This window comes from Pan paniscus, chromosome 23 (assembly GCF_029289425.2).
Source record: "Pan paniscus chromosome 23, NHGRI_mPanPan1-v2.0_pri, whole genome shotgun sequence".
NCBI classification, from domain to species: Eukaryota; Metazoa; Chordata; class Mammalia; order Primates; family Hominidae; genus Pan; species Pan paniscus.
Window position 1 is genome coordinate 48,220,922 of NC_085927.1, and position 24,674 is coordinate 48,245,595.

General features: G+C 38.5%; 1 protein-coding gene across 12 annotated transcripts in view; it reads right to left on the reverse strand.

Annotated features, from left to right (window-relative positions):
* Window positions 1–24,674, reverse strand: part of LOC117977447 (putative tyrosine-protein phosphatase TPTE) — a 59,060-nt gene that overhangs the window by 25,058 nt on the left and 9,328 nt on the right. For 6 of the 12 annotated variants that reach the window (XR_010111796.1, XR_010111792.1, XR_010111794.1 and 3 more), the window contains exons 2-4: window positions 16,004–16,057; window positions 15,436–15,489; window positions 5,079–5,138 (exon numbers count right to left, since the gene is read on the reverse strand). Coding sequence is in view for 4 of the 12 variants with exons in the window: in XM_063603304.1 (XP_063459374.1) it covers window positions 5,079–5,138; window positions 15,436–15,489; window positions 16,004–16,057 (168 nt within the window). In the remaining 8 variants the exon portion in view is untranslated. Of the gene's footprint in view, window positions 1–2,988; window positions 4,472–5,078; window positions 5,139–15,435; window positions 15,490–16,003; window positions 16,058–24,674 lie in introns of those variants that run through there. The other 6 variants (XR_010111795.1, XR_008622579.2, XM_034948838.3 and 3 more) reach the window with 2 other exon arrangements.

Here is a 24,674-nt window from a genome sequence, read left to right on the forward strand (position 1 = left end):
TAAAGGAAATCCCCAATCCTTCTCATCTTCCCCTCTCCACCTGGACCCACCACCTCCGCCCAGGCTTGGGGAGTTAAGGCTGATGTAGATGGAGGATCAATTGGCCAAAAGAGGTGAATTCTCTCCTCAAGTTGCCATGCCCTTACTACAAGAACCTCTGATCCCACACAGTCTACTGGATCTCTGGGTATCAAGGAAATGTCATAAATCTGAACTCACTTGACAATGTCACCATACAGAACCAAGTCTGACAGATTACGAAGGCATGAAGAAGTGGCTTGGGTGGCTTTAGCCCCTTAATCTGTTTGAGTGTCCCCTGAAACTATACCAAGTAAATACACAATTGAGACTTTTTTGGTTAAAAAAGGTGTACTATGTAAATGCAGCTTCAAGCAGTTATGTGCAGAGTTTGCAGGGAAATAACTATGACTCAGTAAATCCATACCCAGGAAAAGTACTGTTCACACTCGGGAACAACAGACAGACACTCCAACATGAAGCAACACGAAGCATAGCCTCCATGTACCTTTCCTAAAAACGATTACTCAAAGTGCTTGAGTCAGCTGAGCAATGAATCAAAATGAAGAACACAGAAATAAGGAAGATGACTTACAGAGAAAAGATGATAAATAATATAAACTCAAAATTAGGTAAGTCTAAATAATAATTGTTAATGTAGCATAAAAATGTAGCAGGTGAACAAAAGCAATGGCAACAAAAGCCAAAATTGACAAACAGGATCTAATTAAACTAAAGAGCTTCTGCACAGCAAAAGAAACTACCATCAGAGTGGACGCAACCTACAGAATGGGAGAAAACTTTTGCAATCTACTCATCTGACAAAGGGCTAATATCCAGAATCTACAAAGATCTCAAACAAATTTACAAGAAAAAAACAAACAACCCCATCAAAAAGTGGGCAAAGGATATGAACAGACACTTCTCAAAAGAAGACATTTATGCAGCCAAAAGACACATGAAAAAATGCTCATCATCACTGGCCATAAGAGAAATGCAAATCAAAACCACAATGACATACCATCTCACACCAGTTAGAATGGTGATCATTAAAAAGTCAAGAAACAACAGGTGCTGGAGAGGATGTGGAGAAACTGAACACTTTTACACTGTTGGTGGGACTGTAAACTAGTTCAACCATTGTGGAAGACAGTGTGGTGATTCCTCAAGGATCTAAAACTAGAAATACCATTTGACCCAGCCATCCCATTACTGGGTATATACCCAAAGGATTATAAATCATGCTGCTATAAAGACACATGCACACGTATGTTTACTGCGGCACTATTCACAATAGCAAAGACTTGGAACCAACCCAAATGTCCAACAATGATAGATTGGATTAAGAAAATGTGGCACATATACACCATGGAATACTAAGCAGCCATAAAAAAGGATGAGTTCATGTCCTTTGTAGGGATATGGATGAAGCTGGAAACCATCATTCTCAGCAAACTATCGCAAGGTCAGAAAACCAAACACTGCATGTTCTCACTCATAGGTGGGAATTGAACAATGAGAACCCTTGGACACAGGAAGGGGAACATCACACACCAGGGCCTGTCATGGGGTGGGGGGATGGGGGAGGGATAGCATTAGGAGATACGCCTAATGTAAATGACGAATTAATGGGTACAGCACACCAACATGGCACATGCAGGAATATGTAACAAACCTGCACATTGTGCACATGTACCCTAGAACTTACAGTATAATAATAAAAAAAGTAGCAGGTGAAAATGTAAATAGATGATTCTAAAAGTAAAGATAAATAATATAAAATCATGAATAATAGTATTGATTTGAATTTTTAGGCATTCTTACACTAGGATTCAAGGTGTGGAAGAAGATAGAAGTAAAGGCAGGTTGCATTTCTTATCTTTCACAGATACAAGTCCAGTTTTATTCTCGATATTGATGGATAAAATGGTATAATTATGTTTTCTAAACATTTAAATATAAACATTGATAGACTAGATATGGGCTTCTGACTTGCATATCAACAAAAAATGCAAGGGATAAAAACAAATCAATTAATAGCAAAATATAGACAAATTTACAAAGAAAATATCAAAGTGTTTTTAATAAAGAAAAAGATGATAAATAAAACCAAAGATACCAGAAATCATAAATACAAACATATTACTCTCATATTGCATATTGAGAAATACTCTCAGATAACTTTGAAATTAAAGGCATTACATGCTATAAACGAGAGACAAAAACTAAATTTAAATGACAATTCAAAAATAAAAAGATAGAGGCCAGGCGCGGTGGCTCACGCCCGTAATCCCAGCACTTTGGGTGGCCAAGGTGGGTGGATCATGAGGTCAAGAGATCGAGACCAACCTGGCCAACATGGTGAAACTCCATCTCTACTAAAAATACAAAAAATTAGCTGGGTGTGGTGGTGCGTGCCTGTAGTCCCAGCTACTCATGAGGCTGAGGCAGGAGAATCGCTTGAACCTGGGAAGCGGAGGTTGCAGCGAGCTGAGTGGCGCCACTGCATTCCAGCCTGGTGAGAGAGCAAGACTCCGGCTCAAAAAAAAAAAAAAGAGAGAGAAAAAAAGATATGAGATACTAAACCTTAAAACACTAAAAGTTCCAATATTAATATCAAAGTTGAATTAAAAGCAAAAATATTAACTATGAACATGACTCATTTTTTATCAATAGAAGGTGGAAGCTACATGACACTAACAAGACCATGTTTAATGAAATGGGATTTGTATTGAAGGCAGGTGCTATCTCTCCCACTGGACACATTTTTCTCTTGTGCAGACTCTGGGGGTAGGGAGGTGGCCATGATGCAAAGCACGAAAAACACTGTAGTGACTCTGGTCTTCCTGCTCACTCTAGATCACTAAAACAGGGTAAGGACAATACAGGGGGATGACATGTTCGTGCTGAAAAAATTATGAGTCACTTAGGAGAAAAGTAAATTTCTACACTTTATACCTTAAGACAAAGTAAATTCAGGGCAGATATTTTATTTAAATGAAGAAAATAAATTCAAAACAGAAATTTTGGTGAATATGTTTAAAATCTTGGGGTAAGAAGGACTTTCTGAGAATAACATTAAAGGCAAAATCACAAAGAAAAGTACAGATACATTTGGTTACATGAGGATTAAATGCTTTTATATAGTGAAAAGCAAGACAACCTGGGAGAAATTGCTTATATTACATAAAATAGAAAAAGGATCAATAGATTTAACTTTTCAGTCCAAAGCCAGAAAAGGATAAATGAAGGTGTGTCAAAGAACGTGCATTAGAACAAATATATTTACTAATATCAGAGAAATCAATGATGGCTAGTGTTAAGTGTGGGAGGGGAGAAATGTACACTTAGCATCTTGATGTTAAAGCACATATCAGTATCAATAGCGTCACAATCATTCCCTGACACAGAATTTCCACTTCTGATAATTTATAACAAGCAAATAACCAACAATATACAGAGATTTAGCCTCAAATATATTCATTTTTGTAACAGTTAAAAACTTGTAAAAAACTTAATTGTTCAGCAATATCTATTAAATGAATTATAGCACATCAACACCATGAAATATCACACAACTGTTACAAATAATGTTGTAAGTGCACATGAATATATATTAACAAAAAAAAACCATGATGTCATTAAGTAATAAGGTTATTTACAAAAGAATAAGTATGGTCTCATATCTGTAAACAAAAAAAGTATATGCTTGAAGAACTTAGAAGTGCATGCATCAAAGTTTAAGAATGACTATATGTGGGTAGATTTGTTGATTGTATTTTCTAATTTTCCTTTAATGAACTCTTACATTATTTTCAGTTTTTAGAATAAAACCTATTTACAGATCTACAGTTTTCAAAGTATATTTGCATGTTATTTTCATTTTATTACTAATTTTTTACAATACAATATCCAGTACATAGATTGCATTATAGCCAGTTTACATTTGAATAATCTGAAAGTTAAAGAGGGTTAGTGACTTGCTGAGTATCAGGTGAATGAATATATGATGCCAAAGCCAAGCACTGATTCCAGCTTTTACTATAAATCCAGTATCATCCCCCTGGTATGAAACACCAGCATTTCTCACAGGGACTACTGCAAATTCCTCCTATATCTATGTAATGAGACTTTGCAGTTTAAAAATAAAATAAAATGAAAACCTGCTTTATTTTGTTTGGAGTCGGGAAAGAAGGAAATGCTTGCCTCGCTTAATCTGTCTAATTTTGTTTCAGCCCTGGGCAGCTCCATTACAGAAAACGTATAGCTAATCTGCAGACACACAGTTTAATTCAGTGGCAAATTCAGGGTAATTCGAAGAACTACTTGTATTTGCCCTCTTTGTTTCCAATCTTTGTTTAGACACCAACAGCTTACAACCATGGTGAGTTAACTTCCTCTATGGCAGTACTTCCTCTCCAGCATCGACACAAGCTGGTGAATGGTTATACAACTGGGCAAGAAAGAAGCAGAAGAAAAATCTCCTGAATATGTCTGCAGTTCAGACACAAGCCAGTTTAAGAATGTATTGTTTCATTACAGTGAGTACATGATAAAATGCCTTCAGGTCAGTGCAACAGGAAGTACTCTAGTAAGATTAGAAACAAATAAGAATAAAATCCCAATGAGCATAAAGAGGTCTTTAGTCAGCAAAATACATTTGCTTTTGCTATCAGTACTATTTGCTCATAGGCAAAATCTACAAAATTGGGAATCACACCATATCCAGTAAAAATGAGAAACGTTCACTATTGATGAGTTAAGTAGCATTCTGCATTCCTGTTTTTTAAAATAACTTTTAATGGAATTAATTTCCTCTAAGAATACTTTTTACATTTTCAAGCTAGAAGAACATTTATTTCTGAATGGATGGAATTTTTTTTCAAAATAATACTTGACAAGAATTCAACTGGAGTAAATACGGTGTACCCTCCCACCCATACATTTTGATATCTTTCCATAGTTTCCCTTTTTCCTTCTTGCCTCAGCGGAAGCCCTGTTTCACTAAAGATAAGAGATCCATCAATGGCTCCCTCCTTTCAAACTTCAAACTGACTTACTCATATGAAGCAACATTTTCAGCATCTCCAACTTCAAACTTGGAAAGTCGTTCTAACATTCTTTAGCCACCAAAAAAACAAATGCAAAATATATCATTAGATATTTGCTACACAAAATAGTGATGAAAAATATATTCGAATAACAAGAATCCCATGAATCTAAAGGATATAGTAAACATGACTTAGCTCACTGGAAGACCTAATATTTAAGAAAGAAAATTACAATCATTAACCAGAAACTCTTTCCTCATGGATACTTCCAACACTGAATTTTGCATATTTTTATCTTCTTTTCTCTCTCTGTCTCTTTCTATATATATGTATATAAAGATATATAAAAGAATATGTATACAGATATATAATATATAAATAATATGTGTATAGACATATCTCAAAGACATTGTGGGTTTCATTCCAGACCACTGCAATAAAGCAAAAACTGCATTAAGCAACTCACACAAATGTTTTGGGTTCCCTGTGCATATAAAAGTTATGTTTACTCTACACTGTAGCCTGTTAAGTTTGCAATGGCATTATGTTCAAAAAACTTATGTACATATCTTAATTAAAAACTACTTTATTGGTTAAAAAATGCTAATGATCACCTGAGCCTTTAGCAAGTCATAGTCTTTTTGCTGGTGGAGGGCGTTGCCTCCATGTTCATGGCTGCTGACTGATCAGAGTGGTGGTTGCCAATGGTTGGAGTGGCTGAGGCAATTTCTTAAAATAGGACAACAATGAAGTTTGCTGTAGCAAATGACTCTTCCTCTCACAAGTGAGGATTAAGTGGTGAAGCCATCAGGTCCTGGACTTTGTTGAAAGCCTTTTTATTACTGATTCAATCTCGTTACTTGTTTTTGGTCTGTTCAGGTTTTCTATTTCTTCTTGGTTTAGTCTTGGTAGGTCGTATGGGTCAAGGATTTTGTCCACCTCCTCTAGGTTTTCAAATTGATTGTAGAGTTGCTCATAATAGTCTCTAATAATTATTTTTATTTCTGTCATATCTGTTATGAGGTCTCTTTTCCTTGTTTCTGATTTTACTTATTTGGGTCTTCCCTTTTTCTTAATTAGTCTAGCTAATGGTTTGTTGATATTTTTTAAACCTGCTTTTTGTTGTTAACCTTTTGTAATTTTTGCCTCAAATTTGTTTATTTCTGTTTGGTCTTCATTATTTATTTCCTTTTAATAATTTGGGGGTTGGTTGGTTCTTACTATTCTAGTTTCTTGAGGTAGAATTGTTCAGTGGTTTATTTGAAAGTTTTCTAGTTTTTTTGATCCAGGCATTTATTGCTAAAAACATACTTCTTTTTTTTTTATACTTTAAGTTCTAGGGTACATGTGCACAATGTGCAGGTTTGTTACATATGTATACATGTGCCATGTTGGTGTGCTGCGCCCATTAACTCGTCATTTACATTAGGTATATCTCCTAATGCTATCCCTCCCCCCTCCCCCTACCCAACAACAGGCCCCAGTGTGTGATGTCCCCCTTCCTGTGTCCGAGTGTTCTCATTGTTCAATTCCCACCTATGAGTGAGAACATGTGATGTTTGGTGTTTTGTCCTTGCGATAGTCTGCTGAAAAAATGATGAGTTCATGTCCTTTGCAGGGACATGGATGAAGCTAAAAACACACTTCTTAATAACTGCTTTTGCTGTGTCCCCTGTTTTGGTATATTGTGTTTCTAGTTACATTTGTTTCAAGGAATTCTTAAATTTCATTCTTAATTTCTTTCTTCACTCATTGTAACTCAAGGGCATGTTGTTTAATTTCCATATGTCTGTATAGTTTTGAATGTTCCTCTTGTTATGAATGTCTAGTTTTATTCCATTGTGGTAAGATGAGATACCTGATAGAATTTCAATTTTTAAAAATTTGTTGAGACTTGTTTTGTAGCCTAACATATGGTCTATCTTGGATAATGTTTCATGTGCTGATGAAAAGAATGTGTATTCTGCAGCTGTTAGGTGAGATGTTCTGTATGTTTGTTATTTATGTCCATTTGGTGGAGTTTAAGTCTGATGTTTCTTTGTTGATTTTCTGTCTAGATGATTTGTCCAATGCTGAGAGTGGGATACGGAAGTGCCCAACTCTTATTGTAATGGGGTCTATCTCCCTCTTTAGATCTAGTAATATTCGCTTTATATATCTAGGTGCTCTGGTGTTTGAGTGCATACGTATTTACAATTATATACATACTACAATTATATTTCTTGCTGAATTGAACCCTTTATTATTACATAATATTCTTGTTTGTCAATTTTTATGGTTTTTAACTTGAACTCTGTTTTGTCTGATACAAGTATAGCTATTCCTGCTCACTTTTGGCTTCCATTTGCACAGAATATCTTTTTCCATTCCTTCATTATCAGTCTATGTGTTTCTTTACCAGTAAGGTGAGTTTCTTTTAGATAAAATATAGTTGGGTCTTATTTTTTAATCCACTCAGTCAGTCTATATCCTTCATGGGGTATTTAATCTATTAACATTCAAAGTTATTATTGGTAGGTGAGGAGTTACTTCCAACGTTTTATTGTTTTCTGGTTGTTCTGTATATGTTTTATTCCTTTCTTCCTGTTTACTTTTGAAGTTGGGTAGTTTTCTGTAGTGATAAGGTTTCATTCCTTTCTTTTTCTCCTTTATGTATTGACTCTAATAGTGAGTTTTAAAGTTTTGCATGTTTTCATGATGGTGGTTATCATCTTTTTACTTCCAGATGTAAAACTCCCTTGGGCATTTCTTGTAAGGCTGGTCTAGTGGTGATGAATTATCTTGGTTTTTGTTTATCTGTGACAGATTTTATGTCTTCTTCATTTGTAAAGGATAGCTGTGATGGGTATAATATTCTTGGCTGAAAGATTTTTTTCTTTCAGAACTTCGAATATATCATCCCATTCTCTTCTAGCCTAAGGTTTCTGCTGGGAAATCAGCTGTTAGTCTAATGGGGATTCCATTATAAGTGTGTTACTTTTCTCTCGCTATTTTAAAAAATCTTTGTCTTTGATTTTTCACAATTTGACTATAATGTCTGGGTTGAATGTATTTGGGGTTCTTTGATCTTCCTGGAACTAGATGTCTAGCTCTCTCTCAAGAGTTAGGAAGTTTCATGCTATTTTATTAAATATGTTTTCCTCATATTTTCTCTACACTTTTCCTTCTGGAATGCCCATAATATGAATATTTGATCAAATTAATGGTGTCCCATAAATCCTGTAGGCTTTTTTCATTCTTTTTTATCCCTTTTTGCCTGCCTGTGTTATTTCAAAAGACTTGTCTTCAAGTTCAGAAATTATTTCTTCTGCTTGTTCTTGTCTGTAAAGCCATTGATTGTATTTTTTCATTTCATCCATTGAACTGTTTAGCTCTTAGGGCTTCTGTTTGGTTATTTTTATGATATCTGTATCTTTACTAAATTTCTCTTTCAAATCATGTTTTCCTGATTTCATTGACTTGTCTATCTGTATTACCTTACATCTCACTGAGTTTCCTTAAGATTATTCTTTTTTCTGTCATTTCATATGTTTATGATGGGGTTCTATTACTGGATAATTATTATTTCCCTTTGTAGGTGACATGTTTTCTTGCATTTTCACAGTTGCTGTGTTTCTAAATTGATTTCTACGCATCTGGTGAAAAAGCCACCTTTTCCAATTTTATGGAGTAGGTTTACTTGTATGAATTTATTTGTATGAATGGGTCTTGGATGTCTGTTCATTGGGGTATACTGGCCTTGGTTCTACATGGATGCAGTAAGTGTTGTCTCCATGTAGTTTATTCAGCTGTGATCCACACTAGTAACATTTGCAAGTTACTCAGTGGCCTAGGTAAGGAAGTTTGTAGTGATGGTGGTGCAGCCTTGCCAGGGGTGGGCTCACTGGGCTGTTTCTCAGGGTAGGGGTGTGTGCAGGCACACAGTGGGTCAGAAAACTTGGAGTATGGCTTTATGCGGCTGGCCATGGTGCTGTCACTCTAGCCAGGAGCATGGGGATGCAGCTGCTCAACCAGGGCATGACTGCCAGATGTGCTTTGCAGGACAGTTTCTCAGGCCCAGGATACAGACACACAGCTGTTTGCCTGGCCTGGAAGCATGCACTCCAGGAGTGGCCTGAAGGGCTGTTTCCCATACCTGGTATGTGGGTACACAGCTGCTCATCTGGCCTGGGGCCAGTCTGCTGGGGGAAACTCATGGTCCAAATATATAATAGCTGCATAGCTGCTAAGCTGCACCGAAAATATCTTTGCCAGGACTGGCCAAGAGGGGGGTTTCTCAGGCCTGGGATACAGTCAAATGACTTCTCAGCTGTCCTGGATGTGTGTCTGCTGGGGGTAGTCCATAGAGCTATTCTAGCTCAGGATGTGGGTACACTGCTGCTCAGCTGGCCTGGGTGGTGCCTGCCAGGGGAAGCCCAGGGGACTGCTTCTATGAGCCAGGATGTGGACACGAGGCTGCTCGGCTGGCCTAAGGGCATGTCTTCTGGGAGTAGCCCATGGAGCTCTTTCTTAGGTCCAGGACATGGACATTCATGGCTGATTGGCTGGTCTGGAGGTGCATCTGCTGGGAATGGATACAGGACTATTTCTCAGGCTCATGCAAGGTTGCACAGCTGCTTAGTAGTTGGCCTGGGAGTGTTTCTGTGGGGGGTGGCCTAAAGGGCTGTTCCTCAAGCTGGGACATAGGTATGTGGCTGCTTAGCTGGCCTGACAGTCTACTGGCCAGAGTAAGCTCCCAGGGTTGTTTCTCGGCCCTGAGACTCGGGCATACACAGCTGCTTGTCTCTCAGGTCTGAGAGACAGGTGCAAGGCCCACTCGGTGGTGTGCCTGCTGGGGGCAGCCTGTGGGACTGTTTCTCAGGCCCTTATTAAAGGCAGAGGGCTGCTGGGCAGGCCAGGAGCATGTCTGTGGTGGATGGGGCCTGCAAGGCTGTTTCTCAGGTTCTGAGCATGGGCTCATAGTCACTCTGTTGACCTGGGGGTGTATCAGCTGCTCAGAGGCTTAGGGGCCTCTCCCACTTGGGAGAGGGCATGTAGTGGTTTGGCTGTCTTAAGAGTGAATTTACCCTGGATGGGACTGCAGATTATTCCTCTGTCTGAAAGTGTGGTGGTGGGGGTTGATTTCCCTCCACTGCATTACTTGAGTTACAGCCAGTCCTGGGACCAACCTCCACACAGCTGGGATTGTGGCTTTAACCCACCCATGTGGGCTTGGTGTACTGAAGATAAAGCTCCAGTGCTGGAGAGGCACAGTGGCTACTGGCCCCCAGAGGAGGGCACACTCAAGAGATGACTCTGGTCTCAAGATGGTGCTGTGTTGCTGCAGCTTAAGTCTCTGGGGGTGGGAAGTCTTCACCTTGTACTCCTAGTCCAGGACATGCAGCTGTGCCAATTCTTGGCAATACTCCAAACTGGCCGGAGGGCTTGCAAAGACTGTGAGATTCTCCTGTTGTAAAGACTTTGTGTTTGTGATGGCAGTGGGGCTGGTGGGGATCTTCTGCCTACCTTCACCCTGCAATGAGAAGTCCCTCCTATCTCTGGGCCAATTCAATCCAGATGGAGCAGAAGGGGCTGCACAGGCTGAGTGCTTCCATGCTGTGGCAACTTCCAGTCACCACAGATGTGTCTCCACTCCTTTGCTGCACTCCAGGACTATCCCTTTGATACTCTAATCAAATCTTAGATGTGTATTTCTTGCCTCGGTTCTTTTTTGTAGGGGAGATGAGCACCAGGGATCTCTAGTCACCCATCTTGCTTGATTTAGCATAATTCATAAGGGCCCCAGGATTTTCAGAATAGTCAATGATTGCTGGCTTCAACTTAAAGTCACCAGCTTCATTAGCCCCTAACAAGAGAATTGGCCTGTGCTTTGAAGATGTGAAACCATGCGTTGACTTCTCCTCTCTAAATATAAAAGTCCTAGATGGCAACTTCTTCCAATAAAAGGCTATCTTGTCTACACTGAAAATGTGTTGTTTAGTTTGGCCACCTTCATCAATTATCTCAGCTAGATCTTCTGGGTAACTTGCAGCTGCTTCTGCATTGGCACTTGCTGTTTACCTTGCACTTTTATGTGATGGAGATGGCTTCTTTCCTTAAACCTCATGAACCAACCTTTTAGCTTCAAGCTTTTCTTCTGCAGCTTCCTTACCTCTCCCAGGCTTCACTGAATCAAAGAGAGTGAGGGCCTTGTCCTGGATTAGGCTTTGGCTTAAGGGAATGCTGTGGCTGGTTTGATCCTTTATCCAGACCACTAAAACATTCTCCATATTAGCAATCAGACTGTTTTGCTTTCTCAACATTTGTATGTTCACTGGAGTAGCAGTCTTAATTTTCTTCAAGAAGTTTTTTTGGCTTTTCTGTTTTGTTTTGTTTTGTTTTTGTTTTTGTTTTACATTCACAACTTGGCTGAACTGGTGCAAGAAGTCTAGCCTTCCTCACAATCATTTCTAGCTTTTGGTTTAAAGTGAGAGACATGTGACTCTTCCTTTCACTAGGACACTCAAAGACCATCATAGGCTTATTAAATGGCCTACTTTCAATATTGTTGTGTCTCAGGGAATAGGGAGGCCCAAGGAGAAGGAGAGAGATGGGGGAATGGCTAGTCAGTGGAGCAGTCAGAACAAACATGTCATTGATTAGGCTTGTCATCTTAATATGGACATGGTTCGTGTTGCCCCAAAACAATTACAATAGTAACATCAAAGATCAATGATCACAGATCACCATAACAGATATGATAATAAAAAGTTTGGAATATTGCAAGAATTATTAAAATGTGACAGAGACACAAAGTGAGAACACGCTGTTGGAAAAATAAAACCAGGAGACTTGCTCAATGTAGGGTTGCTACAAACCTTCAGTTTACAAAAAAGTAACATCTGAGGGGCAATAAAGTAAAGCACAATAAAACAAGATATACCTGCATATACACACACATATATGTATATATAAACTATATATGTGTATATATACATATATATGCTAAAGGATATATACATGTGTTTACATATATATATACGCACATGCTCATATATATATTAAAGGATATATATATGACTACTGATGTTATTAATTTGGGTCAGTGCTAAAGAATATATCTATATATAGATATATATACACACATTTAAATATGCACATATGTAGACATGTATATAGATATGTATATAGATATGTGTATATATACACACAAATACATATATCTATATATACTACATATATAGCTAAAAGATATATCTGTGTATATATATACACACACATATATACATATGTGTTATATGTCTGTGTGTGTGTGGATATATCCTTTAGCACTGACCCAAATTAATAACATCAGTAGTTTTCAATGACACCACCATTGAAAGGTGAGTTATATCAAAGATATATCAAATTAGCAAAAGACTACTGATGTCATTTTATCCAGGCCAGTGCTAACGATTAAAAATGTACACATCAGGTCAAGTGACTTCAGAGACATACTTTTCTGGTTGAAATTATGTACAATTGCTCTACATTCATAAACTGGCTGAACTCTGAAAATTTATATGTCAATGATTTGGAATCTACTATTAATATATCATTTTTTCCTAGAAGAAAACCTTATATTATGTAAAGGTGCTCTTGGGCCTTAACAATCTAATGAATCACAATTTAAGTGCAGTTCTTTATTACTTCATTTGTGAGTGAATTTTACCAATCTTAACATATGCCTCTCTTCTTTCTCTCTGTATTTTGAAATCTCGCCCATCATTGATGACTCTACCACACATTACTCTTTTTAATTCAATGGGGTAATAGCTAAAGGATTAAAAATGAACATAGCAAGACTCCACATGTTATCCTAGACTTAATTTTCTGATACAAATTAGCAATAATTATTCTACAATTTATAATCTAGTTACCCTGAAAAATGGACATTAATCAGTTATTTATTTGAAACATGGTATTTAATTTTTCTCTGGAAATGAGGTTTTAGATGTTTGTAATGGAATTTTTCAGCCTGTGAAAAAAACTTAATGAATCAAGTTTATATACATTTCTTTACTCCTAAACCTAACACCCAAGTTACTGTTTCTGGCAAAATTTACATAAAATCAACTTCAGTTTGTAAACACCCACCTTGCTTGCCCTTGTAATTTTCTGCCTTCTCACGTTCAAATACCACTAGTAACTCTTCACCAATCATGGATGTCTTTCCTGCCCCTCAGATAGGGTTAAGTAACTACAGACCCAAGGCAGGGCCTCCATACAATCTGATGGTGGGTTTACCTTTGGGGCAGTAGCCTCATGTGGTAACAGACGAAGAGACCAGGGGTCTATTAGCTTTGTTCTTTTCTGTTGAGAGCTCCTCAGCTCCCTGCCCACTGTTACCTCCTCCTTGCACCAAATAGGACTGTTGCCTCTTTTGGCTCACTCTAGTAGAGCGTCATACAATACACACGTTCTCATATTTTCCTAAGGTTTCAGGGTGCTGCTAAATAAGGGTGACCAATGGAATAGGAATAAGAAGCATTCCTCTTAAGACCTATTCCTCTTTTATCCAACTAGATCAAAGAAAGAAAGGTACATGCAGATACTACAGTAATAAGACTTTAGAAAACAGTGTCTAAAACACTCTGTATTGTTATGGATGCTCCATACAATGAACTTCCCAAATCTGAATCTCTCTTTTCTACATGTATACTTTTGTGTGTGTCTATGTGTGTGTTTATATCTAGCTTTTTATTTACTTAAACCTCAAATTTTGTGGAAGGTCCGTTCATGTGTTACTGTTGTCATTTCACTGAAGGCAGTGCTGATGGAGTAAAAAGGTACATAGACATATAATGAATTTCTCTTTTTTGACACTATTAGCAAATACATTTTTTGCACCAAAAGGAGTAGATTTTCCATAAATATGAAATATATACATATGTAATAAGTAAGGGTATGCAAATCCTACCACATAAGCCCAGTAAGTGAAGTCCAACAATTAACAGAGACTCATTTATCAATGGTCAGTTAATCAGAGATTAATTAAATTATATATAAATTAAACCTATGTACATATTAGAAATACATTTTAGCTAGGCGCCGTGGCTCACATGACTGTAAACCCAGCAGTTTGGGAGGCTGAGGTGGGTGGATCACGATGGCAGGAGTTCAAGACCAGCCTGGCCAATATAGTGAAACCCCGCCCCTACCAAAAATACAAAAAATTAGTCTGGCATGGTGGCACGTGACTGCAGTCCCAGCTACTCAGGAGGCTGAGGCAGGAAAATCGCTTGAACCCGGGAGATGGAGGTTACAGTGAACCGAGATCGCGCCACTGCACTCCAGCTTGGGCAACAGCGAGACTTCATCTCAAATAATAATAATAATAATAGAAATACATTTTAATTTGCCCATGTCTCCAACATCCTATAAAATAAATTCTTTTAAAAATTTATTTATTGGCTTAAAAATCAATACTACATACAAAACTCACATGCTATTGCTTAATGAGCAACTACAGAATTCTCACCCAGATGTTTCCTTAATCAGCCACTGATTAAACACAATCCTTTTATTCCTTCTGTAAAATCTTCATTCATTTTGCAAGGTTTCTTGAGCATTACACTGTAATTAACTTGAATCAGGTTTTCCATATTACTTACAACTTTATGATTTATTTCCAGGAGAGGTTTTCACATGACTGGGAAAACCCTCCACCACCTCCTTCCTTTCACTGATCATGCTAGTCTCTCCTGCCCATGAGACACAGTGAAGTACCCGCACACCTGAGGAAAGTGGCATCCAGTGAGGTGATGGGTTTGGGTTGGGTCTAGGCACCAACCTCACATGTGGACAGAGCTCTCGAGGGTGTGGGACAAGTCCACGTTCCATTAGCTCTGTTCTTTTTTTCCCAGGGCTTCACTACTCCTTATTGGCTGCTATCTCCTCCATGTTGCAAATAGGATTCTCTCCTTTCTTGGAACACTATGGTAGGGTCTCAAACTCAGGAAACCTGAATCCCTTGAAAAATTGCCTACTAGAAATTGAGGGTGACAAATATACTAACAGGAAGAAGCAGCTCTCCTACGAACTGACCTCCTTATACAACTCCTTCAAAAAAGGATGCAAAGTTATCTACAAATGCTACAATGAGAATTGGAAACCCTGTTAAAAAACACTCTGTATGGCCATGCAGGCTCCTGAGAGTAAATTCCACAAATGTCCATCTGTCTCCGTGTTTTGTGTTTCCATTTTGCGCATGGGTTTGTTTGTGTAAATGTGTTGACAAAAGTGTGTATGGATGAAGATGGATGGATATATTTGTGTATGTGCTTGGTGTGTGTATAGCTCTATGCACTCTTATGCATACGTGTGTCTTCATGTATTTATAACTCACCTTTTACTGATAGGTGACACCAGGGCTGCTCCTTTAAATTCACCTGTGTGTGGGCTAGAGGATGATAAAAGAATACAGTCAGATAGGAGACACGATTCTAAATTTACTTTTTTGGAAAATTAGCTTTTATTACTCTAGACAGAAACCAATTAATTTCTGTCAGAAATCTGAGTCCCATAAAAAAACTGCTTAGTAGGAACTAAGGGAGGCAAATACACTAACAGGAAGAGGCAACTCTCCTATGACCAGCTCCTTTTTATACAACTCCACCAAAGAAGGATGCAAAGTTACTAACAAATGCTACAATGAGACGAATTGGAAACTCTGTTAAAAAAAAAAAAATCTCTATGGCCATGCAGGCTCCTGAGAGTAAATTCCACAATGTCCATCAGTTTCCTTTCTCTTTGGTCTGTTTCCATCATGTGCATGGATTAGTTTGTGTACGTGTGTTGGAGAGAAGTGTGGATGGATGGATGGATGGATGGATATATTTGCTCATGTGCCTGTGTGTGTGTATAGTTCTATGCACACTTATGCTGATGGGTGACTTTATTTATTTATTACTCACCTTTCTTTCGCAGGTGCCTCCTCGGTTGCTCCTTTAAATTCATTTGTCTGTGGACTAGCGGATGATAAGAGAAAACAGTCAGAGAAGAGACTTAATTCTGAATTTATATTTTGGAAAAATTACCTTTCATTATTCTAGACAGAAACCAATTAATTTCTGACTATTCGTGTGTATAGCACTATTGGAACCTGGAATGTCTTTTTCTCTTTATTAGAAATGAGGATTTATATGGCGACAACCAAAATCTTAGGCGGGGGAAAATAATAATGCTTCCCTATTTAAGTAAACCTCTTTATTATGACCTCAGTCCAAATGTGTGACAGACTTTGTGGTGGCAGTTATTTCAAACTCAACTCCAGTTTGTAGGTAAGTCAGCCCTCTTATTCCATTCAATGTCCTGCTTAAAAGGCCCTCCATTAGCTCCTTATGTTCACCCAGCATGGTGGTTTCTCATGCCCCACAAAAAGGGTCAGGTAACTAGAGGTTTGACACAGGGGCACAATCCAATAGGATGGTGATTTGAGGTTTGGTGCACCAGCCTCCGTGGTGGCAGAGTTCTGGAGGGTGGAGAACACCTCCAAGGCTCTTAGCTCTGTTGCTTTCTGCTGAAGGCTTCACAGTTCCCCAAGTACTCCTGCCTCCTCCTCACTCCAAACAGGATTCTCTCTTCCCTCGGCCCACTCTGGTATGTCTCATACACAGAAATCTGAGTTTCTAAGGTATTTGCCTGCTACTTACTAAGGGTGACAAGACAGTAACAGACAGAAGCCTCCCTCTGTAGTCTGTTTCTCTTTTTTCCAAAACGACTGGAAAAATGTGGAAGTTTACCTATACCTGCTACAGTGAGAAGATAAATAAACTGTGTCAGACACTCTGTATTGCTGTGGACACTCCTCAGACTAAATCCCACTAATCTCAATCTCTCTCTCTGTCTGTCTCTCTCTGTCATAGTTATGTTTGTGTGTGTGTTTGTGTGTACATCTTTTATAACTCACATGTCCTTGATGCCTCCATCAATGCTGACTGCCGTCAGCTCATTTGGATGGGGACTAAAGAACAAATATGGTCAGAAACAGACACGATGCCTAATTCTAAATGTTTTGCACCAAATAGCTACAGTTACTCTATGAGTTATTCTCTGGTTACACTTTAAATATTCACATGTACTTATATCACTAAACTGACCTGGTATGACTTTTTTTTTATTAGAAACGAGGTTTTATACGCCAACAGTGAATATCTTAGGCTGTGAACATAGCGATGCGTCTAGGGGAAGTGACTGTATCTTCACCTCAATGTGTAACAGCCTTTTTTGAGGGGATTTAATTCCAGTTCAACTTTAGTTTGTAAGTTATCCTTCTTATAATCCCATCTGAATTCCTCATTCTCATTCACCTCCAATCACCTCCTCACTTTTCACCAATCCTAGTTGTCTTTCCTGCCCAAGAGTTAGGGCCAAGTAGCAGAAGACATCAAGCAAGGGCTGCATCCCGTGTGATGATGGGTATGGGCTCAGGCAGTCAGCCTCACATAGTGGCAGAACTCTGGAGGGTGGGGAATACTTCCAGGGCTATTATGTCTGTTCTCTTCTTTGACTGGGAGTCTCTGCTCTTTGTCCACTGCTATCTCCTTCTGGCTCCAAGCAGGATTTGCTTCCCCCTCGATCCACACTACTAGTACAGTCTCATTCTCACAAAAACAAAAAGTGACAAACACTAACATAAAAAGCCTCCCTCTGTGAGTTCTTCCACATTTTCCTGCCTCCATCGAAATAACAAAAGAATATTCTTCACAAAGCTCATCCTGAGAAGACTCTAAAACTAGTCTCAAGGGAACTCCTCATTCACATGGATGCTCGTGAGAGTCAATAGCCCGAATCTCAATCTCTCTGCATGTTGTGGGTATGAATGCATGTATATGTGTGTCCATATATACATCTATACATGTGTAATTGTATTTCTGTAGTTCATATGTTGCATTGGCCAGTCTACCAGAAGACACTCTTTCAATTCACACACACGGCAGTGCCGAAGAACTTAAAACATACATAGTAAGACAACATGTAACTCCCAGACTTAACGTTTTCAGTGAAAAACAGTTCCAACTAACTTTCAACATGTAAACTGCTTGAACCTTACAGAATTCAGGTGCATTTGGTTAGTTAGAATCTGCCATGCCATTTTCCCTACACATCATACTTTATATAATTGTAGCACACATTTTGCATCTATCCAAGACTCAGTGACTCAAGATTTAACTGAATTCTCTACCACTGAAGCTGACCAATGTGTGACAGCCTTTTGAGGGTAAATTTCTTTTCAATTCAACTCCACTGTGCAGGTGGTCAGCCTGCTAATCCCATTAAGGGCTGACTTCCTGAATGCCTCCGTCACCTCCATCCTTCACCCATCATGCTAGTCTTCGCTGTCCATGAGACATAGGAAAGTAGCTGCGGGCCTAAGAAAGGGCTGCATCCAGTGAGGTGGTGGGTTTGGGGTTGGGTCTGGGCACCAGCCTCACATGTGGACCGAGCTCTGGAGGGTGAGGGACAAGTCCACATTCCATTAGTTCTGTTCTTTTCAGCCCAAAGCTTCACTGCTCCTTGTTGGCCACTATCTCCTCCGTGTTGCAAATAGGACTCCCTCCTGCCTTGGGCCAATCTGGTAGGGTCTCAACTCAGGAAATCTGAGTCCCATAAAAAAACTGCTTACTAGAAACTAAGAGTGACAAATACACTAACAGGAAGAAGCAACTCTCCTATTACTTGCTCCTCTTTATACAATTGCATCAAAGAAGGATGCAAAGTTACAAAAAAATGCTACAATGAGACGAGTTGGAAACTCTGTTAAAAAAAAAATCTCTATGGCCATGCAGGCTCCTGAGAGTAAATTCCACAATGTCCATCAGTTTCCTTTCTCCTTATTTTAGGTTTCCATCCTGTGCATGGATTAGTTTGTGTAGTTTGTGTGATGAAGAGAAGCGTGGATGGATAGATGGATGGATGGATGAATGGATGGATGGATGGATATATTTGCTCATGTGCCTGTGTGTGTGTATAGTTCTATGCACACTTATGCTGATGGGTGACTTTTTTTAACTATCTATTACTCACCTTTCTTTCGCAGGTGCCTCTTTGGTTGCTCCTTTAAATTCATTTGTATCTCAAAATAATAAGAGCTATCTATGACAAACCCACAGCCAATATCATACTGAATGGGCAAAAACTGGAAGCATTCCCTTTGAAAACAGGCACAAGACAGGGATGCCCTCTCTCACCACTCCTATTCAACATAGTGTTGGAAGTTCTGGCCAGGGCAATTAGGCAGGAGCAGGAAATAAAGGGTATTCAATTAGGAAAAGAGGAAGTCAAATTGTCCCTGTTTGCAGACGACATGATTGTATATCTAGAAAACCCCATTGTCTCAGCCCAAAATCTCCTTAAGCTGATAAGCAACTTCAGCAAAGTCTCAGGATACAAAATCAATGTACAAAAATCACAAGCATTCTTATACACCAACAACAGACAAACAGAGAGCCAAATCATGAGTGAACTCCCATTCACAACTGCTTCAAAGAGAATAAAATACCTAGGAATCCAACTTACAAGGGATGTGAAGGACCTCTTCAAGGAGAACTACAAACCACTGCTCAAGGAAATAAAAAAGGATACAAACAAATGGAAGAACATTCCATGTTCATGGGTAGGAAGAATCAATATCGTGAAAATGGCCACACTGCCCAAGGTAATTTACAGATTCAATGCCATCCCCATCAAGCTACCAATGACTTTCTTCACAGAATTGGAAAAAACTAAAGTTCATATGGAACCAAAAAAGAGCCTGCATCCCCAAGTCAATCCTCAGCCAAAAGAACAAAGCTGGAGGCATCACACTACCTGACTTCAAACTATACTACAAGGCTACAGTAACCAAAACAGCATGGTACTGGTACCAAAACAGAGATATAGATCAATGGAACACAACAGAGCCCTCAGAAATAATGCCGCGTATCTACAACTATCTGATCTTTGACAAACCCGAGAAAAACAAGAAATGGGGAAAGGATTCCCTATTTAATAAATGGTGCTGGGAAAACTGGCTAGCCGTATGTAGAAAGCTGAAACTGGATCCCTTCCTTACACCTTACACAAAAATCAATTCAAGATGGATTAAAGACTTAAATGTTAGACCTAAAACCATAAAAACCCTAGAAGAAAACCTAGGCATTACCATTCAGGACATAGGCATGGGCAAGAACTTCATGTCTAAAACACCAAAACCAATGGCAACAAAAGCCAAAATTGACAAATGGGATCTAATTAAACTAAAGAGCTTCTGCACAGCAAAAGAAACTACCATCAGAGTGAACAGGCAACCTACAGAATGGGAGAAAATTTTCGCAACCTACTCATCTGACAAAGGGCTAATATCCAGAATCTGCAATGAACTCAAACAAATTTACAAGAAAAAAACAAACAACCCCATCAAAAAGTGAGCAAAGGACATGAACAGACACTTCTCAAAAGAAGACATTTATGCAGCCAAAAGACACATGAAAAAATGCTCATCATCACTGGCCATCAGAGAAATGCAAATCAAAACCACAATGACATACCATCTCACACCAGTTAGAATGGTGATCATTAAAAAGTCAGGAAACAACAGGTGCTGGAGAGGATGTGGAGAAACAGGAACACTTTTATACTGTTGGTGGGACTGTAAACTAGTTCAACCATTGTGGAAGTCAGTGTGGCGATTCCTCAGGGATCTAGAACTAGAAATACCATTTGACCCAGCCATCCCATTACTGGGTATATACCCAAAGGACTATAAATCATGCTGCTATAAAGACACATGCACACGTATGTTTATTGCGGCACTATTCACAATAGCAAAGACTTGGAACCAACCCAAATGTCCAACAATGATAGATTGGATTAAGAAAATGTGGCACATATACACCATGGAATACTATGCAGCCATAAAAAATGATGAGTTCATGTCCTTTGTAGGGACATGGATGAAATTGGAAATCATCATTCTCAGTAAACTATCGCAAGAACAAAAAACCAAACACCGCATATTCTCACTCATAGGTGGGAACTGAACAATGAGAACACATGGACCCAGGAAGGGGAACATCACACTGTGGGGACTGTTGTGGGGTGGGGGGAGGGGGGAGGGATAGCATTGGGAGATATACCTAATGCTAGATGACAAGTTAGTGGGTGCAGTGCACCAGCATGTCACATGTATACATATGTCACTAACCTGCACATTATGCACATGTACCCTAAAACTTAAAGTATAATAAAAAAAAAAAAAACATACTGTTCTGCCATACATACAGATACTCATTAAAGATGAGGGAGAAGGGCATGGGGTGGGGGAGAATGTACCAAAACCAAAGACCACAGGATAATAACCTCAGAGCAGAGACTCTCTCTCCAGTTATTTTTTCTTTTGTATGTAATGGAGGGGATTCTTATTATTTACTCTGATGAAGAAGTTTACATCAAGTGTTCAGCTTCCTTTGTGGGTTAGAGAGAATAACCAGAGGGCTCAGTTATCCGCTCTGAATAACTATGTTTGTTTAGTGTTTTCTAGACAATATTAAATTTCACTAAAATAAACAAGGTTGATAGGATTTGGGGGGATAACTCATTGACTCAAGCTATCATTTTATAGGATTGTGAGAAAACAAATAGTTGTACATTTAAAATACATTCATGTTCTAGCTAGAAGAGAGGATTTTGAATATTCTTACATCAAAGACATGGTAAATGTTTAAGGCAATGGATATGCTAATTACCATGATTTGATCATTATGCAATGTAAAATGTACTGAAACATCACATTGTACCTCATAAATATGTACAATTTATTATGTGTCAACTAAAATTTTGAGTATAAGAAAAAATAAACTTCAATTGTAAGAAAACAACCCAACTTTTAAAAAATGGGCAAAATATGTGAACAGATACTTCACTAATAAAGATTTGCAACTGGCAAATAAGCAAATGAAAAAATGGTCATCATCACTAGCTATTAGAGAAATGCAGATTAAAACTATAATAAGAAACCACTAGATACCTATTAGAATGTCTAAAATTAGAAAGATGGCGTGTTGACAAAGATAGAGAGAAACTGAAACTCTCATACAATGCCAGGAATGTAAAGTGCTAGATCCACTCTGGAAAACAGTTTGACCGTTTCTTAAGTTAATTAGGTCTTCCAGTTCCCACTCCAACACGTAGAGAACTTGGAAGTCATCACTCCCATCTTCACAACGGAAAAAAAGATAAACTGAAAATCAACAACTTTTCTTAGATCTGTCCGAGAGTAGAGGTCACAGGGAAACCACCTTCTCAAAAACTAGAGAGATGGGTGACTATAGAAAATCACAGTTTACCTGAGAGCAGAAGCCACAGAGCCAGTAACGGGTAGGAACACTTCAATGGTAATCAATAAATTTACTGGTGGCTGAGTGTGGACTAGCTTGAGAGTTAAAAACTTGTTGGAGTCCCGTCTTGGGGGCCCCTTATACTTTCATGAATTTTACTTCCAGAAACCCCACCAGGTTCTCACGATGAAGGCTGAAGAAAATTTCCTCAGGCTCTTTACACAAGGAAAAGGGAAAAGCAACCATTTCAAAATATACCCTAATTGGAGGATAGAGAGAGTGAGTGGGTATAGCAACCATTTTGAAATGGTACCTAATTCAATTGCTTCACTTTTAACTAATATATAGGGCATCCTGTTAAATGTGCTTGTTAATTAAATCACTGGCATTTTATCCAGTCAGTACACTTATTAAATCAGAATTTCATCCAGTTAAAATCCAGTTTAAATCAGTGCTTTACCGACTTAAATCTAAAATGTCAAGTTTTAGGTCAGAAATTGTTAAATTCAGCTGAATACATTTTAAATGCCACTAAAATGCACATGTGGATGCCATCCGCAGCCTCCCTAAATCTAAAGACTATAAGAACTGTGAAAATTAAGATGAAAACATTAAAACACTTTAGTAAAATATTTTAAATCCAGTGTATACAAAACAATTTAAAATTTGTTTCATATACAAACAAATCTGCATCCAATCTAAGTGCCCAAACACCCCCTTAGAGATTTTGCACATACAGAGGTCAACAAAATGAGCACAGAAATACAGAAACTTTTCCTAAAATCCCCATGCAAGAAATACTTAACACCTCAGAATGGTCACTCATCTTGGCCAGGGAAACCCTGATATATTTTGGTTCACTGGATATTCAAAACCTCAATCCACTGTTCAAATCCCGGCTTGCTTTCCACAACTTTCTGCCTTCAACAAGCACCGGGTGGGGCTTCCTAGTCCAAACAACAAATAGGGAAAGACATACACAAAGCTCCTTTGTGAATGTATAGATTTAAAATAAAATCCTCAACAGGGCTGTTTGAACATGGCTTAGTCTTTCATCAGAAAATGGGTCCTCTCATTTTTTTAATCTACCTTTCACATCATGCACTGGCCAGGTGGAAAATTACTTTATTTAGCTCTGTTGCTTCTGGTTTAGAAGCTAATTTTCACTCCTGGAGAAGAATTAACTTCTAAAGCCAATACCCTCTGCCTTTATGGCAAACATTGGATAGGCATTGTTTCTAAATAGTCCCAACTACTTAAAACTTAAGTCAGTTAATTCCACCCAAGAAAACCAAAAGGCATGCAAACTACTCCCAGCAAAGTAACCTTAAAAAACAAAAGCATACTTTACTTTCCTCCCTCTCTCTACTTCCTTAAAGGGCAAGGAAGGCCTGTAGGCTCAGAGAAGCCAAGGAAACATCTCCTCCTTTACACTCCGAAATAGAAATTCTCATACTCCTTGTTATCTTTAGTTTTGAATAAACTAGATCTTTAACATTAAGCTTTTCTAAATAAGACTGAAGATCAAGGATTAGGGTAAAGGAAAGAATGTCCTGAAGTCTCTTCTTTGTTGCTATCACAATGGAGGATCAACACATGGGCTGGTGACCAGCTTGGTGTGATATAATAGAACACTCCAGAGACCCGAGTTCTAGTCACAACCTTCAAGTTGTCACTGCCACATACCACATCTTTCTATTATCTATTTAACGCAGTTGGTTAAACTATAGGATGGCCTTTACAGTTCCAATATTCTGTGGTTCTGGGGATAGATCTACACACTGAAAAGAATATTCAATTACTCTGCTAATCAGAATGTGAAGTGACTTAGGTTTCTATACATAGAAGCTTAAGTTTCATTTGCTTATTCAACAAGTATCTACTGAATGCTAGCGTCCCAGGCAAGTTTTAACTGAATAACAGCACATACCCTAGAAAAACAGTTATCAAATGCTGACAACACTGTTTTCCCTGGCCAAGAACAAAGACTCATTTATTTGAGGTCCTTCCTATTTGTAGATGCTAAAATATGCTTATTTTTTAAAAAATCAAACAGTGGCAATAGGCAATAGTGGAGTTTTTTGGGTTTTTTTAAATGTCCTTATTTAGCAAAATCAAAGTTAGGTGAGAATTTGAAAAAAAAAAAACTAAGTCCCTATGTCAGCTCTCAACATTATTACTGTATTTTAGAAACTTGACTAATATGTGAAACTGTAATTTTGGGGAACTCCACTTCTCTACTGACATCCTTTCCAAAAAGAGACACCAG